This window comes from Protomyctophum bolini, assembly GCF_963924005.1.
Source record: "Protomyctophum bolini genome assembly, chromosome: 19".
Lineage (NCBI taxonomy): Eukaryota > Metazoa > Chordata > Actinopteri > Myctophiformes > Myctophidae > Protomyctophum > Protomyctophum bolini.
In genome coordinates, this window is record NC_137880.1 from 36,290,377 (window position 1) to 36,311,428 (window position 21,052).

Sequence of the window (21,052 nt, forward strand, 5' to 3'; positions counted from 1 at the left end):
ATGACAAAGACATTTAGGCACTCGCACTACCCAACCATTTTGGAAGCTCAACGTATCGCATCACAACTAAGTACCCACGGCTCGTACCCAATAGAAGGAACTTCCTGCTGTCCCCGTACAGCTGTCTCAGGTTGATGCAGAACTCGTGGATGGACGCTCCGTTGCGATACTCGTGCAGCAGAGTGGCAAACTGCTGGATCTCCTGAGAGGACAGCTTGGTGCGCAACTGCAACAAACAAAAGGTTAAGACGTTAAAACGTTTTTAACTCAAATCTTTGCTTCTGGGAGGAGAGTACCTGGAACAACATATTTTCAGATGGGGGTCAGCGGCCAATTGCATATAATCTTTGGGGGGGTCCTTGACATGAAATAGTTTGAAAACCACTGATACAGAAAACATAAGGTTTTTCAGAAAAGTGTCACGACTTGGAAGACATTTAGTAGGATCTGGCCTCTGGTCTAAATGGGTTAACATCTTCATAAATAATGACATAATGAGGTATTATTTCACCCCCCCACCCAGGCCAGTGAGGCCACTACCCATCTGCTAGTGGTAACCACTTAAATATACTTTGATGACCGAGGTCCCCCCAGGAATCTATCTTTAGCCCCCTAATACTCTCTCTGCTGGAAATGGGCCATCGCAGCATGTCACAGACGGTGCGTTTGGGAGGCTTGCTATGTTCGCCAAATGTTTGCATATTTATGACTTGACCAGAAGAGGGACGCCACGGGTTCAAGTGGTTCCTCTTTGTGGCCCAACCTGCCCTAGCTACCAATTAAACTGCAGCGTACACACACACACACACACACACACACACACACACACACACACACACAGACACACACACAGACGCGCGCGCACGCACACACGCGCATGCACACGCACACACGCGCATGCACACGCACACACACAGGCTTTCACTTGTAGTGATTTTTACTAGTTGACTAACCAATTATGTAAAAAAAAAAAGAAAACGTTTCTTTTTTTTTTAAATAATATTTGTACATTTAAAAACTACATTGGTGACTAAAAACTATAATCTATCTGATCTTGAGGCCTAGTCAACTATAGTACCAGAAAGGTCAACTAGTGGATTTACTGTACCGTCATTTACGGACTATAAAGTGCACCTGAATATAAGCCGCACCAGCTAAATTTAGGGAAAAAAACAAATGTGTACATAATATACAAGCCGCACTGGACTATAAGCCGCAGGTGGCTATAGAGCGGCGCAGTCCCTCCCCCTTTCAGAACAACGAGTGGCCCAGGAAATGGTTCTCCATTCATTTTCTCCATAGGCTTTTCCTAAAGTATTTATTTAAAGATGGTTACACCGCGGACAAAGCCAACTCGGATCGTGACAAATCATGACAATGAACACAATGTTTTGGGCCGATCAAATAATTTATAAGAAGAAAAACAACAAAAAGTGTTTTTTTTCTACTTTCTAATTATTTGTTTGGCCCAAAACATTGTGTTTATTGTCATGATTTGTCACGACAGGAGTTGGCTTTGTCCGCGGCGTAAACGTCTTTAAATAAATACTTTCTGAAAAGTCTATGAGGAAAATGAACGGCGATTTATTTTCCGGGTCTCTCGAGGGAGCGGGACTGCGACGCTCTATAGAGATAGATTTAGAAGGTCCCCGTAGTGGCCGTTGGCTGTAAAAATCCATAGATTAGCCGCACCGTTGTATAGGCCCCCAGGGTTCAAAGCATGGGAAATAAGTAGCGGCTTATAGTCCGGAAATTACGGTACTAATCGACTAGTTGCTTAAAGCGCACACACACACACACACACACACACACACACACACACACACACACACACACGTACCGTGGTCATGTAGTCCTGTAGCAGCTCTGCAGCGGTGGTGCTGAGCTCCCCCTCACTGGCGGTCTTGGTCTGAGGTGAGGCTGGCGTGGACGCCGAGAGGGGAGAGTTACCGCCCGTCTCCAGAGAACCCTGGAATGAACTGATAAAACAAAAAAGGGTCATGGAGGATCTGTTGCTTACTGAGGCATGTATTGTAAACATAATAACTGCTCGGTTAACGGTTCCCCCGAAATCATCAGGTGGTCCAAATGGAATCTGCACTCTGCAGGCACTTTCATTTTTCTGCAGCATTTCTTTGGCTGTCAACTGATGGAAAATTCTGAGTTCTGAGGACATTGTGAATTCCAGCTTTGAAAATATTTTAAAAAAAAGAATCGTGTAAGTGTTTCCATTTAGTTTTGGTCATGAGGCATATATATGAGAGGGTATTAAAAAAAATGGCACGATAATTCTGAGGTGTCAAGTGTTTAGGCCGTGGAGACAGATGGCAAAGAAAATATCTTCCTGAGATATGTTGGCCTGGGGACCAGAGACAAATCTGTCGATGCAAAAAACACAAATCAAATGAATATGCCCTCGGTGGATTGTGATATAGTCTGAGCACGCGAGGCTAGAGAAGATATGTGGCAGTCTTCCCTGGCCACATTACATACTGTACAATGGAAGCATAATAATAACCAACCAATGGACTGAGTACTTACAAGGCGCTATCCTCTGCTTCAAAAGTGTCCTTGTTCACTTTACTCGAGGAGTCATCTGCAGAATTACAGAAGTACAGTGTTGAAAGCTACAGTATGTAACGTAACGTTCCATGGTGCAATGTGTAAAGTTGTGAAACTTCACGAGACGAGACAAAGCTCAAGAGTGATTTTAATGTAGTAATTAAGTCCCTGCTTGAAAACAACGTGACACACTGTATGAAACAGATGTCTGCACCGTGGCCAGTGGCGTGCACAGATAGACACTAGGTGGTGCTAGAACACCTGCCCTTTACCCTCTGGACAGCAATGTGCCATTTTGATTATTATTTTTTTGTAGAGTGTACAGTGTACGGTATGTGGACCATGGTGACATTGATCAAAAAAATGCTTCTAATATATTATTTATGCCCCAAAATCTATAAATCTCACACTATAAGGCAAACGGCCGGTTCCACACACTAACCCTAACCCAAGGTGCCCTTTTTTTCCTTTGATTCAAAGGAAATCCACGTTTTAAAATAGTTTCGCTAGATAAAAATGCACACCATTTATTATAGATGTAATAATCTAGCAAGCTAAAAGGGTTTAAAATTTTGCAATGGGCATATTACATATCTTACCACTGTATAGTGAAAGGTGTCTGGTGGTAGGTGTAGTGATATGATCTCTTACCACTGTATAGTGAAAGGTGTCTGGTGGTAGGTGTAGTGATATGATCTCTCACTACTGTATAGTGAAAGGTGTCTGGTGGTAGGTGTAGTGATATGATCTCTTACCACTGTATAGTGAAAGGTGTCTGGTGGTAGGTGTAGTGATATGATCTCTTACCACTGTACAGTGAAAGGTGTCTGGTGGTAGGTGTAGTGATATGATCTCTTACCACTGTACAGTGAAAGGTGTCTGGTGGTAGGTGTAGTGATATGATCTCTTACCACTGTATAGTGAAAGGTGCCTGGTGGTAGGTGTAGTGATATGATCTCTTACCACTGTATAGTGAAAGGTGTCTGGTGGTAGGTGTAGTGATATGATCTCTTACCACTGTATAGTGAAAGGTGTCTGGTGGTAGGTGTAGTGATATGATCTCTTACCACTGTACAGTGAAAGGTGTCTGGTAGGTGTAGTGGCTCCATCGAAAATGGCTCTGTCCAGGAAGTCGATGGTGGACTCGGTGTAAACAATCTGAAAGACCTGGCTGAGCAGGAGACACAGCTCCTCCGCTGCTGCCTGCAGACAGAGACATTAGATTAAAGACCTGGCTGAGCAGGAGACAGAGCTCCTCCGCTGCTGCCTGCAGACAGAGACATTAGATTAAAGACCTGGCTGAGCAGGAGACAGAGCTCCTCCGCTGCTGCCTGCAGACAGAGACATTAGATTCAATTTAACGCGTAACGATCATAACATGCATGTGCTGAAATCTTCTCCTGAAGACTAACTGAGAACGACACAGATTTTATGATTTTTTATCATGGTGTCAGCATTATCGTCAGGGCCTGACCAGAGCCATATAGAGTAAGACAGAGTTACGACATTGAGGGGGCAGAAAACAGCAGCCTGGTCATGTGGTTCATGTACTCGCTTGTCAGATTGTCCCTTTTCAATAGAAGTTTATGTTAAGTTTAACGGTCCGTTCCCATTGATAGAATCAATGGGAACGGACCGTTCCTATTGAAAAGCATTGGCAGTGAGAATCCGCCACATAGTTCGGTGTGGTCGCATCCTTAAGCATTTGAGCCCCAGCATCCATATTCTGGAGAAACATTAGCCAAAAATGGTAATCATACCCTTGCTGTTTCAAATCACGTGCCAAAAGACAAATCTATCATCAATCCCTTAGTTCAAACGTGGAGATATTTTAGTGGTGAGAATTTGAAAACAAAAGACAAATTTTAGAAGCCATAAGCCCAAACCGCACCAATGATTCGCCAACCATTCTCTCCAATGGCAGTTGCAAGGAGTTGCATTGATGTGGCTGACCTTAAAACCGTTTTGTTGCAAGGAGTTGCATTGATGTTGCTAACCTTTAAAACCGTTTTGTTGCAAGGAGTTGCATTGATGTTGCTAACCTTTAAAACCGTTTTGTTGCAAGGAGTTGCATTGATGTTGCTAACCTTTAAAACCGTTTTGTTGCAAGGAGTTGCATTGATGTGGCTGACCTTTAAAACCGTTTTGTTGCAAGGAGTTGCATTGATGTGGCTGACCTTTAAAACCGTTTTGTTGCAAGGAGTTGCATTGATGTTGCTAACCTTTAAAACCGTTTTGTTGCAAGGAGTTGCATTGATGTGGCTGACCTTTAAAACCGTTTTGTTGCAAGGAGTTGCATTGATGTTGCTAACCTTTAAAACCGTTTTGTTGCAAGGAGTTGCATTGATGTGGCTGACCTTTAAAACCGTTTTGTTGCAAGGAGTTGCATTGATGTTGCTAACCTTTAAAACCGTTTTGTTGCAAGGAGTTGCATTGATGTTGCTGACCTTTAAAACCGTTTTGTTGCAAGGAGTTGCATTGATGTGGCTGACCTTAGAACCGTTTTGTAGCAACAACTGGTTGCAACTGGTGTTTCATGGACGTTATACTATACATACCGTAGGAAATACAACATGAGACTGCATCCTACCTTGTTCTCAACAGCCAGCACGAGTAGACAGCAGACCTCGACTAAGACTGCCCCGCTCTCCGATAGAGAGCTGAGTGTCTGAGATTTGTTGAGATCCGGACATGAGCTTGGACAGGGAGAGCCCCCGGACTCCTGGGCTGCAATACAAACAATAAAACGTACACTGTCAAATCAGCTGATGACGGTTTCTATTAACTCTGTTCTTTGAGTATCGTTACTGCTTATCCTAATTGAGTGAGGTCCAATTCAAAAGCACGAATACTAGTTTGTAAGCATTTGCATGTCAGTCAGTCAAATACTGTATACTACAGCATGACACAGACATAATTTCAGAGAGGCAGAGAACTCTGATGCTTCAGACAAGCTGGAGGCATGGTTTCAGTACCTGTTTCAAAGCAGCAAATGGGCAACAAAGTCTTATGCACACTTATATGCTCTGAGACGGGTCTTGGTGCACTTTGTGTGCATTCTTCTGAGTACAAAGCAGCAAATGGGAAAGGGTTGGTGTGGTTTAGGAAACTGTTCGGCAGCAGTACCTGTTTTGAGGACCACCAGGTGTAAGGAGTCGTCCCTGATGTAGGAGACGGCAGCGATGTCGTGGATGGGCACCCTGAGGATGATGTCCTCTCCGTCGCGCCACACCAGCTTCACGTTGTACGCCGATAGGCTGACCACGGCGTCCTGCTCCGACGTCAGCTGGCCCGCCAGCTGGTGAGACTTCTGGAGGGACATCGAAGGGGTGTTCAGCCAGAGATCCATCATGTTGTTACAGAAACTAGGGGTGCACGATTAACCCATTTTGGGGGCGGGAACCCCCTTTTGGTGTTAGCATTACGTTATGCTTTAGCTATTTAAAAATAGCAGATCTACAAGCTCATAGCGCGCCACCGAGTGGCGCGCTACGAGCTTGTAGGTCTGCTATTTTTTGAAAAATCGAAGAACGACTGACATAGAAACATAGCTTTTTTCAGAAAACTGTCATTTTCAAACAGACATTTTTAGAATCTGATCTCAGGTCAGAATGGGTTTTAATCAGTAGCATAATCAGAATCGGCCATAAAAATGCCATATCGGTATCGGAACGGTCTGAAAATAATACAGATTATTTAAATCGGTTTTCACCAGCAAAAACAAATGACATTTTTTTTAAATAAATCTACATTTAATTTGTGTACTCCTCTCATTCATCAGTGAAAACAGACACTTGGAAAGAAGAGTATAGGCTATTTATTGATTTATTGATTTAATACTTTATTAACAGGCTTTGGACCAAGCCCCTATAGGGCCCTATAGGCTTGTTTCCATTGTGGTCCTCTGTACAATATCGGAAACGGTCAGAATCGGTATATGACCCGGCAAATAATTGGAGATCGGTCATAATTTCATAATCGTGAAACCCCTAACAGAAACGCATGAATACCATAGCACCCCCATATCTTGTCTGATCGAACCCTACAAAACCCTCCCACGCGCACTAAGATCAGCCAACACAGGGAAGCTGGAAGTACCTTCACTAAAAATGCCGCGACAACAACACTCCACACGTCTCAAACTCTTCTCCCTTCAGGCTGCATATTATGATGTATTGCCATGTTTTTTTTTTTTGTTCTTGCTCAAAGCTGCTATAAGCAATATAAGTCAACATTTGAATGACTTTTCTTTTCTTCTTTTTTTGACAGCCAGGCGCCAGCAATGGGTGAAACGCTCCCCCCCCATAAAAATGTAGTCTCTGTGACACATCTAGGGGCCGCAATCTGCATTCAAAGATTTTCCTAGAAGCGATTTGCCCGTCTACTACTAGGAATTCTAAGTCATTAAACTTTTGACATAATATTGCTTATAGCAGCTTTAATGCAAGTCCCTCTGGAGCGTCTGCTAAATGCACAAATTGTTATACCATCTGCTGACTGTGATATTTCAACAGCCACCAGGTTGTGTAAAGAGAGCGCGTCGTATACGCCAAATTCACACCAGCAGCTGTACTGTTGTATACACTGCTGGTGTGACTGTGAATTCAGTGTGTTAGCCATTTTGTTTCCGTTGTCATACCAACCAGTGTTGTTTTTGGCAGCAAATTTCTATTTTAGTTTAGTCATAGTCTTTGGGACTGAAACTTCATTTAGTTTTAGTCACATTTTAGTCACCTGAAATGTCTTGGTGTTCATTTAGTTTCCATTTAGTTTTCGTCAGGGAAAATAGGTAGTCGAGTCAAGTCGACGAACATTTTTCGTCTTAGTTTTAGTCGACGAAAACAACACCGATACCAACTAAACTAAAGTCCTATAGGGTGAGATGTGTGGGGGTCGAACCCTGGTCGTCGGATGCTTACCCTTGCATTGTCGATGAGCTGCAGGACCTCTGTCCTACTGGAGGGGTTCAAGTATCCAGGTACTGACGTCAGCTGCCCCAAGTACTGAACAAAACAAATCAAAACATGGGACTCATCACTCCTCACGACAAACACAGTATGCAGTTAACCAAATCACAACCTAATATAACTGTAGGTGATTTAGGGAAAAGGTCTGGTAATACTCCCTCCCTGTCTAATCTTTAGTAATTGAATTGGGGGGGGGGGGGTCCCTGGAACAACATATTTTCAGATGGGGGTCTGCGGCCAAATGCAGATAATTCTGGGGGTCCTTGACGTGAAAAGGTTTGAGCACCACTGACATAGAAACATGAGGTTTTTCAGAAAACCGTTTTTCAAAACTTTTATTTTTATTTTTAATCTGCCTCTGGTCTAAATGGGTTAATTTAAATACTGTAACTGTACACAAACATGGTCTCTACAAGCATAACGATGCCAGACATCAGACATCAGACTCACTTTGACCTCCTTCTCGATGTAGTCGTTGAGCAGGATGTCCGGGTCAATGCGGTGGTCGGGCAGGGAGAGGGAGAAGGTGTGCAGGGCCCTGCGCTCAGTGGCCTTCTCCTGGGCCTTCTTGTCCCTGCCCTTCTCTCCTTTCAGGAAGACACGCTTGAACGGAGACACGATACCAGGCTATAATGGCGGGACAGAGAGGGACAGACGGAGGAAGAGACAACATGTTGAGATACCAGGCTGATGGCGGGACAGAGGGAGAGACAACATGTTGAGATACCAGGCTGATGGCGGGACAGAGGGACAGACAGAGGAAGAGACAACATGTTGAGATACCAGGCTGATGGCGGGACAGAGGGAGAGACAGAGGAAGAGACAACATGTTGAGATACCAGGCTGATGGCAGGACAGAGGGACAGACGGAGAAAGAGTGAACATGTTGAGATACCAGGCTGATGGCGGGACAGAGGGACAGACGGAGGAAGAGACAACATGTTGAGATACCAGGCTGATGGCGGGACAGAGGGACAGACGGAGGAAGAGACAACATGTTGAGATACCAGGCTGATGGCAGGACAGAGGGGGAGACGGAGGAAGAGACAACATGTTGAGATACCAGGCTGATGGCGGGACAGAGGGACAGACGGAGGAAGGGACAACATGTTGAGATACCAGGCTGATGGCGGGACAGAGGGACAGACGGAGGAAGAGACAACATGTTGAGATACCAGGCTGATGGCGGGACAGAGGGAGAGACAGAGGAAGAGACAACATGTTGAGATACCAGGCTGATGGCAGGACAGAGGGACAGACGGAGGAAGAGACAACATGTTGAGATACCAGGCTGATGGCAGGACAGAGGGGGAGACGGAGGAAGAGACAACATGTTGAGAAGCACGCGAGAGTTTTGTTACACAGCAAAAGCCCCCCTGTGTTCATTTAAGCATTTGTAACTCTGACAGTACATTTTAACAGCCAGGCGAATTTTCCGGAAGTGCATTATTTGTCTATGGGACCCGGCGACTACCGGCGACGATAGCAGGCGACCGGTCGAGAAGTGTGCGGGGCAACGTCGTCGCCCCGAAAACAATTCATCTTTTTGGGGCGATTGGGCGATGTGTCGGCTGATGCTCGCCCGCTGTTAAAACATACTGTGAGTTTTTCTGGGTACGGTTGTGGACGTCCAGCAACCATCGGTCAGTCTTCTGCCAGGGGGGGGTCTCTACTCTCTAGTCTAGACTAGAGAATGAAAACGTTTTGAGAGCCTGCATGCTGCAACTTTTGCTAGCTTTGTGTGGCTTTTCTACAACATAAATCACAGGCCGGGCCGGGCCCTCCTGATCCTCTGCAACAGCATATCATTAGTTCATCATTACATGATTCCATTCATGTACCATGATTGAAAACACAAGATGACGCAGAACGTAAAACGAGAATGGGGGCAGAAAACCAAATCTATCGCAGCAAAGCGAGGTTAACCAGAAAAGAACAAGAAAACCTCTTCTTTGCTCGGCCAATTTGCTGCGGATGACAGACCTCAATATCCAGGCCTTTGCGATTCCGCTTACTCTGCTTTCCCCGCCCGCCTCTGCTGATCTTACTCTGCTTTCCTCGCCTCTGCTGATTGCTACACTGCCAGACATGGCTGCTCACATCACAGTGCAGTCTGAAGTACACTTGGTTGCGTGCCGGTGTTGCGCACTTAAAATAGTTGCACTATTCTACAAGATTGTAGATCTTTGTTACTGAATGCCTGATCTCCAAATAAACAAATACTAAATACATCGCTTTAGGGTTGGGTATGGTTTAGCTACACATCAGCATGTATGTATATTACATTTAGCCAAGAATATAGTTAAGACTTTTTAAAGACGGCCTGGGCCGTGGCTCAGCGGTCCAGGGGCACCTTGGCTGGTAATCGAGTCTGTCAGTGTGGCCGCGGGTTCGACTCCCGATCCCGACGGCCTTTACTGCATGTCACCCCCCCCCCCCCCATCTCTCTCAGCCTACTGTCTGTCCCTCCATAAAAAATATAAAATAAATGCGAAAGCCACAACTTTAAAAGCCTTGTTATACTTAGTTGAGCATTGTGTCTCTTAACTAGACATCCACAAGCTCAACTCACAACACGTCACACTGCAATGTGTTGAGCTTGTAGATCAGCTGTTTTTGGTGAGAGATACATACAATGGACAACTAACTAACAGTGATGTAAATAATAGGTTTTCAATGTAATGAGTCCCGGGATGCAAGGATGGTCTTTTAAATGAGTCCCAGGGACATGTTATGAGTCCCACTTCAACGACGTTAGGAGACTTATTTTTTTCTCTTACAAATTGCAGCATTTAACTCCCATTTCATTGTATATGCGGTTATAATGTGGTTATATTCATGTAGAACACAGAAGAAGAAATGATTATTATTTATAACTAAAGCTATAGCAAAATAAACTAGAATAAAAAAACAGTACAGTAGTGCATCCCATGGATGCAGAGGACGTTGTTTTATTGCGTCCCTTAACTATAAACTGCGTTTTGGCATGCAAAATGCACCCTATTTTAATTAACTAATTAGTACTATAAATCACACGAACAACAGTGAGTGTCCTACCTCATACTCCATGAACTCGCGCTTTAAACTACACGACGTAGTCGCCAATGCAACGGCAAGCAGACGGTTGGGTGCTACCGCGCTATACTGCGGCCGTTTTTCTTCCTTACACTAAAGCACGCTTCCCTTAAGGACAGAGAGCGTACACTTGTCACCTGTTGTCTCTAGTCCAACAACAGGAGTCTGCAGTGACAGTTGCCAACTGGGGAGTGACATGCAGGGCCATACAGTCTGCTTGTGCATGCACTCACGCACACACACACGCGCACGCACGTGTGTGTGTGTGTGTGTGTGTGTGTGAGCCGGGTGTGTCACCCACAAAGGAAAAGGAGCGTCTCACTCTCTATGCAGACACACGAGAACAGGAAGAGGACCTACCACGACTTCCTGGTGACACGTATTCAATACAAACTGTCTGCAACTGTTACTGTACATTGCCTCTGTGTTTAACTACTGTTGTGTTACTGTACATGCAGGCCTCTGTGTTTAACTACTCCTTTGTTTTGAACATTGTAATAATGACATTCAAGGTCGAAAGACCGAAACGTTACATTCAATAAAAAGTCTTCCTCCTCCTCCTCCTACGTGTCTGCAGTCTGCTGCTTTGTCGCCAACACACCTGCTTTTATTAGTAAGTCGAGTGTGCGGAAGTCTCTCCTCAATAACGTTGTAATAATGACATTCATCTCAGGAGGCCATCTGATTTCTTATACTGTACGTTTTTATTGCCAATTGGTTCCCTGAATCAGTCTGTCTCTTTAGTGTAAATAACGAGGGCCTATAGTAAGTGTATACATATTTAGTTGAGCGGGAGACCCCAGGGATCTATACTAGGCCCCCTCCTTTTTCTCTACACCAAATCATCTTCACAGAAAATAGCAGATCTAACGGTACAAGACAAGCTCACAGTGTGTTGAGTTGCAACACAATAGAATGGGGAACCTGCTAGGATCTGTGTGGTCCGTTAAACCATACCTATCTTGCCTGTAATGTTATGTGGCCTTTTCTGGACATCCAGTCTTGACATATAAACCCTCAGATCAGACCGTGTGGAACAGCACGGTCTATGGGGCAGTGCATTATTTAACAGTGCGTATAGCAGCAGCGCCATGCCAGGCCACTGTCTGCTACAAGACAGCAGCATTAACATTTCATAAGCCGTCACCTGTCCTGTGAAATGTGAGCTAAAGGCTCCCGCAGGTGACCCCTAGCTAGCCATCTTGGTGGTACATATAGGAATGGGTTCAACACGAATGAGAGTCGTGTTGCCATTTTCGGCAAGAGCTTTTTAGCTTATTCGGAGCAACGGAGTGGATGGAAAAAGCTGCCAGTAACTTTAGGAAGGGAATTGAAACTTTGCACTGATCAAGGAAACAGCTGCAAAATCATTCCTCGCTGAAGCGAACACCAAGATGGGAATTATTATTTGAGTGTGTGGACCTGTGCTTGAGAGCAAAATAGGAGAGCCAAGGCAAGTACTCCACAAGATAATTTCATAGTCATCTGATCTCCTAAAGTAAAACAATTCTGGTGTGCGGGTGGATGGTAATAAAATAAAAAAATGTACTAAACGCTGGGAGAAACTGGGAGTTTCTCAAATGAAGCAAGTATAGGCTTATCGTTAATATACACCTTCCTTGTCCTTATTCCTATGACTGCAGCAGCCCTATAGGCTTATCGTGTCCTGTAAATATGTATCATCGTGAAAGTGGTGTACCAGGCAGCCAGTCTCCGTACAGTACGTGATGCGTGATGCATCACAACCTATGATCACCACAGTCTATGATCAAAACTAGTCTTCCATGAAGTGAATACAAAACATAATTCAGACAAAACAAATGTTATTCAATGACACCACCAAGTGGAACAAGGCAGAACTGTGTGCGCACAGCCAACATAACGGCTCTTCCAAGCAATACATAAAGTCATGGAATTTAATTACATTCGATTAGGTTGTTTTATTGGTGGTCAGCACTGGTCACTAAAAAGCAACTATATGGGGCAGTGCCGCAATTTGACATGTAAATTGCAGTTGGTGGTGGCCTGCAGGATATTAATTGTAATCCTACTACTTACCTCGGCCACATTTTTTTTGGTAAAACTGTGATGTGACATTGTGACAATAAAGTTGATTCTGATTTCTGATTTCTTCTGTTGTCCTATTCTTACTTTTGTGGAAAGTTGAAGATATTTGACTAAAAGCTCATTTTCTGCCAGAACTTTCAAGTGGATCTGATACTAGATCTATAGATGATGCTAGAGCTTTTTGTAGGTGGAAAGCCTGGTGACGCGAGGTTACTAGAGTTGAGTTGAGGTTGAGTCATTTGATTATATTTTATCTTCTCTTCTTCTCTGTTTTATGACCTCTTTTAATTATTTCGTACAATAAAGTGTTGCTTTCATTATTGATTAATTACTTAATAAACTATCGGCCCGGTAACATTCTTCCAATTCGAACCCGGGCTCCCCAGAGTTACTGTCGAAGTGTCCTTGAGCAAGACACTGAACCCCTAATTGCTCCTGATGTGCTGGTTGGTGCGTTGCATGGTTTCCGTCGCCATCGGTGTATGAATGTGTGTGTGTGAATGGGTGAATGTGGGTGAATCAATGCACAATCTATGTAAAGCGCCTTGGATAAAGGTGCTATATAAATGCACCATTTACCACCATTTACCATTAGAGCTGAGTTGGGTGACTACTAGAGAGAGCTGCAGGCCGACTGAGGGAAACTTCCATCACCGTGGCAATTACAGCAGTAGGAGACATAAAATACATGCAATAATGGAATATCGGCCATTCTAAATCATGAGTGACACTGCTGACCACTGCCCATGACAGCTGGGTGGGCAGTCTGGGCACACAGCCCTCCAGACACCCTAACAAAAACAGTAAAGAGTACAGACTACATGAAGCCTGGAGTGGAGACATAATTGTTGTGATGATGCCATATTAATTAAGTTAAAACAACCACAATGGGGGCTGTTCATAAATACTGTTATTACAAGCAGGCTAAATACATTCCATTCAAATGCATCTTCAGATAATCAACTGTGCGATTTGATGGCGAGATCAATGTTGAGTTTTAATAGAGTTGGCTGAACAAGGACTGTGATTGACTGGATAGTTCAGGTTAACTTAATTAGGCTAACTAACTTTACCAACTGTGTTAATGAGGAAAATTAAGGCTATGGAGGTCAGAGAGCAGCATCACTATATGAAGGTCTGAATTAAAATGTATCGTATCATCGTTAGCCAAACTTAGCAAAAGAAGCATTTAAGCTTGAATTGCAACTCAAGTGAACAGACTAGAGCTCGGTTAGCAACAGGGCAGGTAGTAGTTAGTAAAGTAGTAGTAACTGTTACGTTAATACAAGCATCAATAAGTTACCCCCCCCCCCCCCCCCCCATTTGCCAAACTTACCTTTTTCACTTTTTTCACATCATCGTCCATTTCTATAAGTAAAGGTCTTCCTCTTCATATTCACTTCAGCTGCGTGTGGCGTTTATTGGGATACAAAAACACAGCTGCCGACATTATGGCTAATATAACGTTAGCTGCTCTGCCTCTGTCTGCCTGTGGTGTTAGCCTAGCTTGTAGCTTAGCATCCTGGAGAGGGATGCTGATAAGAAAACAACACCATCCCGACTTTTAGTCATAACTAAGCAGCCATTATTCTAACGCTACAGCGACATAAAAACAACGGGAGAGAGGACCGCCGCCCGTGTCTTCTTACAGGTATGCTTTACGTGTAATTTAACCGGCGACGGATATTGTTATACATACAAAAAGCAACTCAGAAAAAAACAGCACAAACTTTTCAATCCTGCCGCCATTTTGGGCGTTAAACTGTAGTCCATCATGCCTTGCACTGACTACAGTACAACAGCTGTGTGTGTGTGTGTGTGTGTGTGTGTGTGTGTGTGTGTGTGTGTGTGTGTGTGTACAGTATGTGTGTCAAAGATTGTTGTTATCACACACACACACACACACACACACACACACACACACACACACACACACACAGTATTATTTGTTTTTGATAAAGTCCATAACATTTGTTTAAACTGTGAACTGTCAAAACTAAGCCATACATTTATAAGCCTATAACTATACTGTATACAGACTCGGTGTAAAACGTGCATGTGAACACATTTACTGCTATAGGTTTCACTTTCAAAGACTATATTTATTTTTTTTCTCTTCTGGGAGGAACAGTCTGATATATTAATCTACAGTAATAAGGCTTGACATTACATTTTTCAGCATAATATTTCTCTTTTCATCTAAAAACCAAAACATGATACAAAAAGAACTGTAGCACCATATGTTATTAATAATAATATTCATATTGTTCCCAAAAAATAGGGGTTTTAGTACAATACTGGACATCAGTTTCTTTTTTTCTTTTTTCTTTTTAAGAACGGGGAATTCCATGAAACAAATTTACTTACATTTTTATATTTAACAACAACAAATAAATCATTCTTTATATTATATTATGCTCTCGGTCACAACATAGGTTGTATGAGTACACTTTCATAGAGAGATGCTACAGTACCGTAGCAATTAGTTTGCTTTTACTGACATTTGTGCCAACAATTTATATATACCCCAGATAAATCATAGCTTAGAGAGTATCCTGATAAATTTGTGAAATACATCAACAAGCTAACACAATCTAGAAATTGATTGAATATTTAACAAAGCAATATTCCCCCCAACACCATCAAAAAATCAGCAGCAATTAATATGACAACCATAGTCGCTTCATTGGAATATCAAATCCATTTTTTTAAAACAAAAATATTACAGCCAATTCTACAGTAAACAACAAAAGTAGATACACACAGGTTAAGGACATAGAGATGACAGGAATTTACAACACGGCAATCACATTCTATACTTTTTTTTTTTAATACCCAAATTCAGTTTTCAGAAGTACGCTTGTGCTTCTGGTCAATGTGCCAAAATGATGCATTTTTGTCATTTGCTTGTTTTCGTTTACTCAGGAAAAACCAAGTCCTAGAAGTGCAGATCTAATCATATAGTAAACAAAATCAATGAAATCAATTCTGAAACTACCATGATAAACATTACATGAAAAGAGAATAAACTGTTGTTCTTTGTGCAGATTGAAAAATCATAAAGTGGCACCATTGAGAGTTGAGTTCAGCTGTAAACTGTTGTACTTATTGAGGTGCTATAGTTCCCGAGCATTGTTGTGAGTCTGCAAGTTTTTGGAGTCTTTCTGTCAACCGGAAGGCCATCGACGCGCCATATGCTCTTTAGAAAGCCACAAAGCGGACTTCAGCAGTCCACGGATTTGTGGTAGCACCTTTTTTCAGATGGGTTTATTCAGCACCAGGTTATAAAGAAAGAAAGAAAGAAAAAAAACTATGCACCGTTTTATCGTCTGAGCCTACCGCGCCAAATGGGCAAACAGATGGTCATGATGACGTTGAACGTAGAGACTTCCACCTAAGTCAATCACTACAATGGCCTGCTTCTGCACATGAATGCAGAAAACAGAGGGGTCATTGTGCAATACGAATAGAGAGCACGTACATGCTAAATGTTAAGGGTCACCTCACAATGAGTTCTAAAGGCATGCTCGGAGGTGTTTGGAAGTAAATCAGGAAATGAGTTGATCCAAGAGCGAATCAGTAATGCCCTGTTTCAAATTAGGCTTGAGGAACTTCTTATATCCATACGAAGATGCAAAACAAACGGAACTCTTTAAGCATTTTGTGTCATCTCACTCTGACCTCTTCCTATATATGCCTCCCCCCCCTAACACACACACGCACACGCTCACACGCACGCATGCATGCATGCGCGCACGCACACACACACGTCACACACACACACACACACACACACACACACACACACACACACACACAGACTCTCTACTGGCATTATTAATTTGGCTAGAAGAGGTATTGTTAAGACATGAAACGACACAGAAATTGTACGTCTTGGCACTACAAATTATTCATCTTTGCAAGACAGAAGATGCAAAGGCGACGCTTACCACTTAAACCCTAATTATACTGGTACAATTGAAGACGTGCTCTTATTTTCTACACTGAATTGCTTTGCTGAAAATAGCCGGTCTACAAGCTCACAAGCGTGTCATGTAGATATGCTATTTTCTCTGAATGTTCCCCAGAATAGGGACACTAGGGTTCATGTGGTTAATTTATACTCCATCATACGACAAAGTACACATCAGGCTGTAGACAGATCAAAGTACATATAAGTTAACAATCATGATTCTGTATCATCGTGGCTGCTGTCTAACAAGACTATCAACTAAACCAAATCCTTTGGTTATTCTGAACTTCTAATTTAAACTGAGGGGGAGGTTCTGATTTAATGTTGTTGTTTAAACAAAAGCAATATGGAACACTATTCTTTTCTTTCACACGTACCTGTTAAAGAACCAGTGTCTGGATTGTACACGATGATAAACAGTTGTTCTGTAATACTGTAATTAGCTTAACTATTGTTTACTTAGCCTGCCTTAGACTTAATTAACCTGCAATCCTTAGATATAGTTGTTGTATTAGTTACTATTTGATTGAGGTCTAATAATAGATGTAATCCAGAACTTGCCGTGATTTGTGTTGGCTGTTGGGGAGACAGACTCTTTACATTGTTTGTTTGGTGTTGTCATATTGGGTGTAGTGTGTGCTGGCACATGAAAAGACTCTTTACATTGTTTGTTTGGTGTTGTCATATTGGGTGTAGTGTGTGCTGGCACATGAAAAGAAAAAGAAAAAAACACTGACATTGTTGTTTTTGCGGACCTGGCTGCCATGGCTGGATTGAAGCGACCAAAGAAACAAGTCACAACAAGGAGGGAGAAGCACATTATGCTTTGCTGTTCATTCAAACGCTCTCGCTGTGTGTCGTCATGGCTGAATACTGTACGTGGGCAGTACAATAACGTCTGCCACATTTTCGTGTTCTTGTTGAAACCTATAGAACAAATTTGGACAAAATAATTGTAATAAATGTGAAAGCAATGACTAGTGTATTAAAAAATAATGCTCTCGCGATCTAGTGTTCAGCTTACATGTGTTACTGTAGTCGACATACAGTACTGTACACGTGTCAAAATGATGATGATTGTATTGTGTGTAAAATGTATAATGTATTAGGTTGTCGAGCTCGTTTCTGGACTGAGTTGAGTTGAAATCAATACATTTAATAATTAATAGCCATCACGACTAGTTACGGTTTCAGGAGAGCATGAGTGCTCTGAATAATAATGTAAAGTTACTAGATTATGCACAATGTAGTAATACAAGATCTGGGCGTTAATATGTCGTATACAAAAATCATAAAAAAAAGAATGAATCACAGTGTATCTGCACCTGATTTTGACATGAATCCATGTCTGGGGAAAAGTCAATGGTCTCACCATGTTTAGAATGGATGCAGAACGCCAGGCAGCCAACTACCACAAAAAAACCTGCACCCCAAGAATAATACAGAATATCTATATACCGGTATATATATCTATATATACACATTACTATATATAGAGAGAGATATAGATTAATACATATATAACAATGAATTATCTCTCACAAACAAAAAAATATCGCACTAAAACAAAAACTGATGATGCTATCCCCACTCTAGACAAGAGTGGTCCAGGATGCAATAATTATGTGAAAGACAAAATGGAGACCCTTTGAGGACATGCCTGGGAATAAGAACTGCATTGAGACACCCCTGAGTCAGCTGGTTTCAGTGGTATTATGTAGGTCCTGAGATGAACCCCTGTATTGGCTGTTTAGTTTAGTTTAACACATTTCTTTTTTTTAGTAATAATAAAGTTATTGACTGGCTTACTAAAGTTACTATGTGGGTGACTTGTTGATTCACTACGACAGAGCCAGGAACTATGTATCATGGCTAGCATAGTGAAAGTGAAGACATTTTGTCATTGCATAATGGACAGGAAGGTATATTTATACAGATGTTGTGCATGTGTGATGCTAGTTCCACTCAAGCTGACCCAACAGTTACTCAATTACTCAGGGCTGAACATCGCTATCAAAGCTAGCTAAAAAGGGGATGTTGAAGCTCTTGGATATGGCAGTGTGTACCTCATTGCATGTTCTCATTGTCAGGATCTCCAGTTGTTCAGCCTCAACCCTCTTTTTCGTTTCTAATAGAACCAGAACATGAGTGGTTTGCAACGTCAACGGGGGGGATATACCCAACAAGCCCAGCATGGTAGAGGTCGGGTGAGAGGACGGAGCAGCAACCAGGGAAGGAGAAGAAACATCAGCCGTGTGAGAAGGTCCAGAGAGGACCGAGGACCCCGCTGACAAATAAAACCAAAACAAAACAGGTGAAATAATAAAAGACATTCACGCACACAGACCCGCATGCCGGAGACACTCTTGTATACATGATCAATTCACACAGTCAAATCCCCAGTGTAAAAACGTCCACCAAATGGAACCTTTAAGGATCATTTTGGTATGTGTATGTAACACCCAGGATTCAAACTCGGGACTTCCGCGTGACAGGGATATCCAGCGGTTAAGATGTTGGACTTTCACCCCGGGAGACCCGAGTTCGAATCCCGGGCGTCACATGTACAGTACAGTACACTACGTGTGTTATATAAATGGATGAAGTAACAGAAGTGTATGTTCTCGTACATTACAAACACACCGCAGGAACACATACGCAACTCTGCTTTTGTAGCCTTTCACAGGGTCTGTCTGTGCTCATGTTCTTTTCCAACCCCTGGCAAATAAAACCCTCACCCATTTAAAACCTGGATCCACGTGGACAGTACGAAGCTATACTGTAGCATGCCTGTTGGGACACAGCTGAGCAGATGGCCAAGTGATCCAGGAAAAAAAAGAACCTCCATTTTGTGTGGGCTCTTGGGTATCCCCTTGTCGAGTGCATTTGTACTAATGCCACATACGTACTAAAGTCATGCCATTACACTACAATGTAAAAAAAACACACATTATATATTCAAATGAATCATCGAGTACATACAGATAAAACTAGTATGAAATGCATTCACTTTTTTTCCCCCCATTAAATTGTGCAGTAGCCCTCTCTGTAAATCGTAGTCAAGCTACAAGAAGAAGAAGCTTGACTACAAGAAGCTTGACATAGAAGGCTTTTTGTCATGGGTGAATGAATACAGTGGCCGACTCCATCCACGGCTAAAGTCCTGGATGCTAACTCCATCCACGGCTAAAGTCCTGGATGCTAACTCCATCCACGGCTAAAGTCCTGGATGCTAACTCCATCCACGGCTAAAGTCCTGGATGCTAACTCCGAGGGTGTATTGCATTCTCTCAGACTTAAAATTATCACTCAGGATTTTTTACTGTGCTCTCGTGGACTCCACGGATTCTGGAGTGAACTGAACTGTACGGCACATTATAATAATTGTAAAATAGCTGTTTACAGCATGGCCAACATGTGGCATGCCTCTTTGCATTCAAAGTGACTGAAGGGGGCCAAACAATTAGGAAACACAGTACTTTTTTAAAAATGCCTAATTTATGCTCCATCGTATGACAAAGTATAAATCTGGCTTAAGACGTGATTTTGGCTTTGCTGTAACTGCACTAGCAAGTTGGCCAGAACAGCTGTCCTTTAGTGGGCCCATGTAAAGAATATAGCCTCTTAAGGGCGGGCTAAATTGTAGAATACCTTTTTAACACTGCAAATATGTTTTTTTCTTTCTTTTCTCATGTAAAAAAAAGTACACTCTTGCAAAACAATATTCATGTCAAATGAATACAGATGAGGGACACAAAGGATTAAACATTTAAGTATAATACAAGCATACAAATATCTTCTAAGTTTGTGATTTTTGTTTTCTCAACATCTCATGACAACTCTTTGCACCCGTTATTATTAATGAAGCGTGTGGTACTAAAACCTTAAACCTTCTGTCCAAAAGAATAGAGCAGGTGAAAAAGGAGGACAGGAGTTGGTGCTTTTTCACTTTGTAGAATTCAAGAAGGGAATGGTGGAGGATTTCATAAAAGGCCGTCTTTGCGCACTATACTCGGTTTTAGTTTTTTCTTATCTGTGCAAGTCACTTAGTTAGATTTATGCGGACTCCCACCCATCCCTTTGCTAAATCCATATACAATATTTTAAAAAAATGACTGTGGAATGTGTTTTTCGTTTTTTATTGTGTAAAGTTGTATTTATTTATTCACTCCCAAATACAAATTCAAATCCAAAAAATAATTGTGCTCCTGAATTGTGGTTCTACCATAATTCTTCCTATATACACCCAATTTAATCCGTAACTTATTTAAATGAATATGTATATTCAGGTGGTCTCCCCATCTATACTATTCCATTGCGACATTTAGATTCTGGTGCCGGGTAGGACAAAGTTACTGGTTGACAAGTAGCCATGCCTGAAGCCTATGAGCCCAATATCGCCACTGTC

At 42.4% G+C, this 21,052-nt stretch overlaps 1 protein-coding gene across 5 annotated transcripts in view; it reads right to left on the minus strand.

The window, feature by feature from the left end:
* ccm2 (CCM2 scaffold protein) overlaps positions 1-14,418 on the minus strand; it is a 421,717-nt gene extending 407,299 nt beyond the window's left edge. For 2 of the 5 annotated variants that reach the window (XR_013965883.1, XM_080790982.1), the window contains exons 1-9: positions 14,008-14,418; positions 7,980-8,156; positions 7,482-7,565; positions 5,689-5,872; positions 5,153-5,289; positions 3,630-3,765; positions 2,542-2,596; positions 1,841-1,979; positions 88-226 (exon numbers count right to left, since the gene is read on the minus strand). Coding sequence is in view for 4 of the 5 variants with exons in the window: in XM_080790982.1 (XP_080647108.1) it covers positions 88-226; positions 1,841-1,979; positions 2,542-2,596; positions 3,630-3,765; positions 5,153-5,289; positions 5,689-5,872; positions 7,482-7,565; positions 7,980-8,156; positions 14,008-14,037 (1,081 nt within the window). In the remaining variant the exon portion in view is untranslated. Of the gene's footprint in view, positions 1-87; positions 227-1,840; positions 1,980-2,541; positions 2,597-3,629; positions 3,766-3,793; positions 3,830-3,857; positions 3,894-5,152; positions 5,290-5,688; positions 5,873-7,481; positions 7,566-7,979; positions 8,157-10,586; positions 10,672-14,007 lie in introns of those variants that run through there. The other 3 variants (XM_080790984.1, XM_080790983.1, XM_080790985.1) reach the window with 3 other exon arrangements.
* Positions 14,419-21,052: the final 6,634 nt, after the last annotated feature.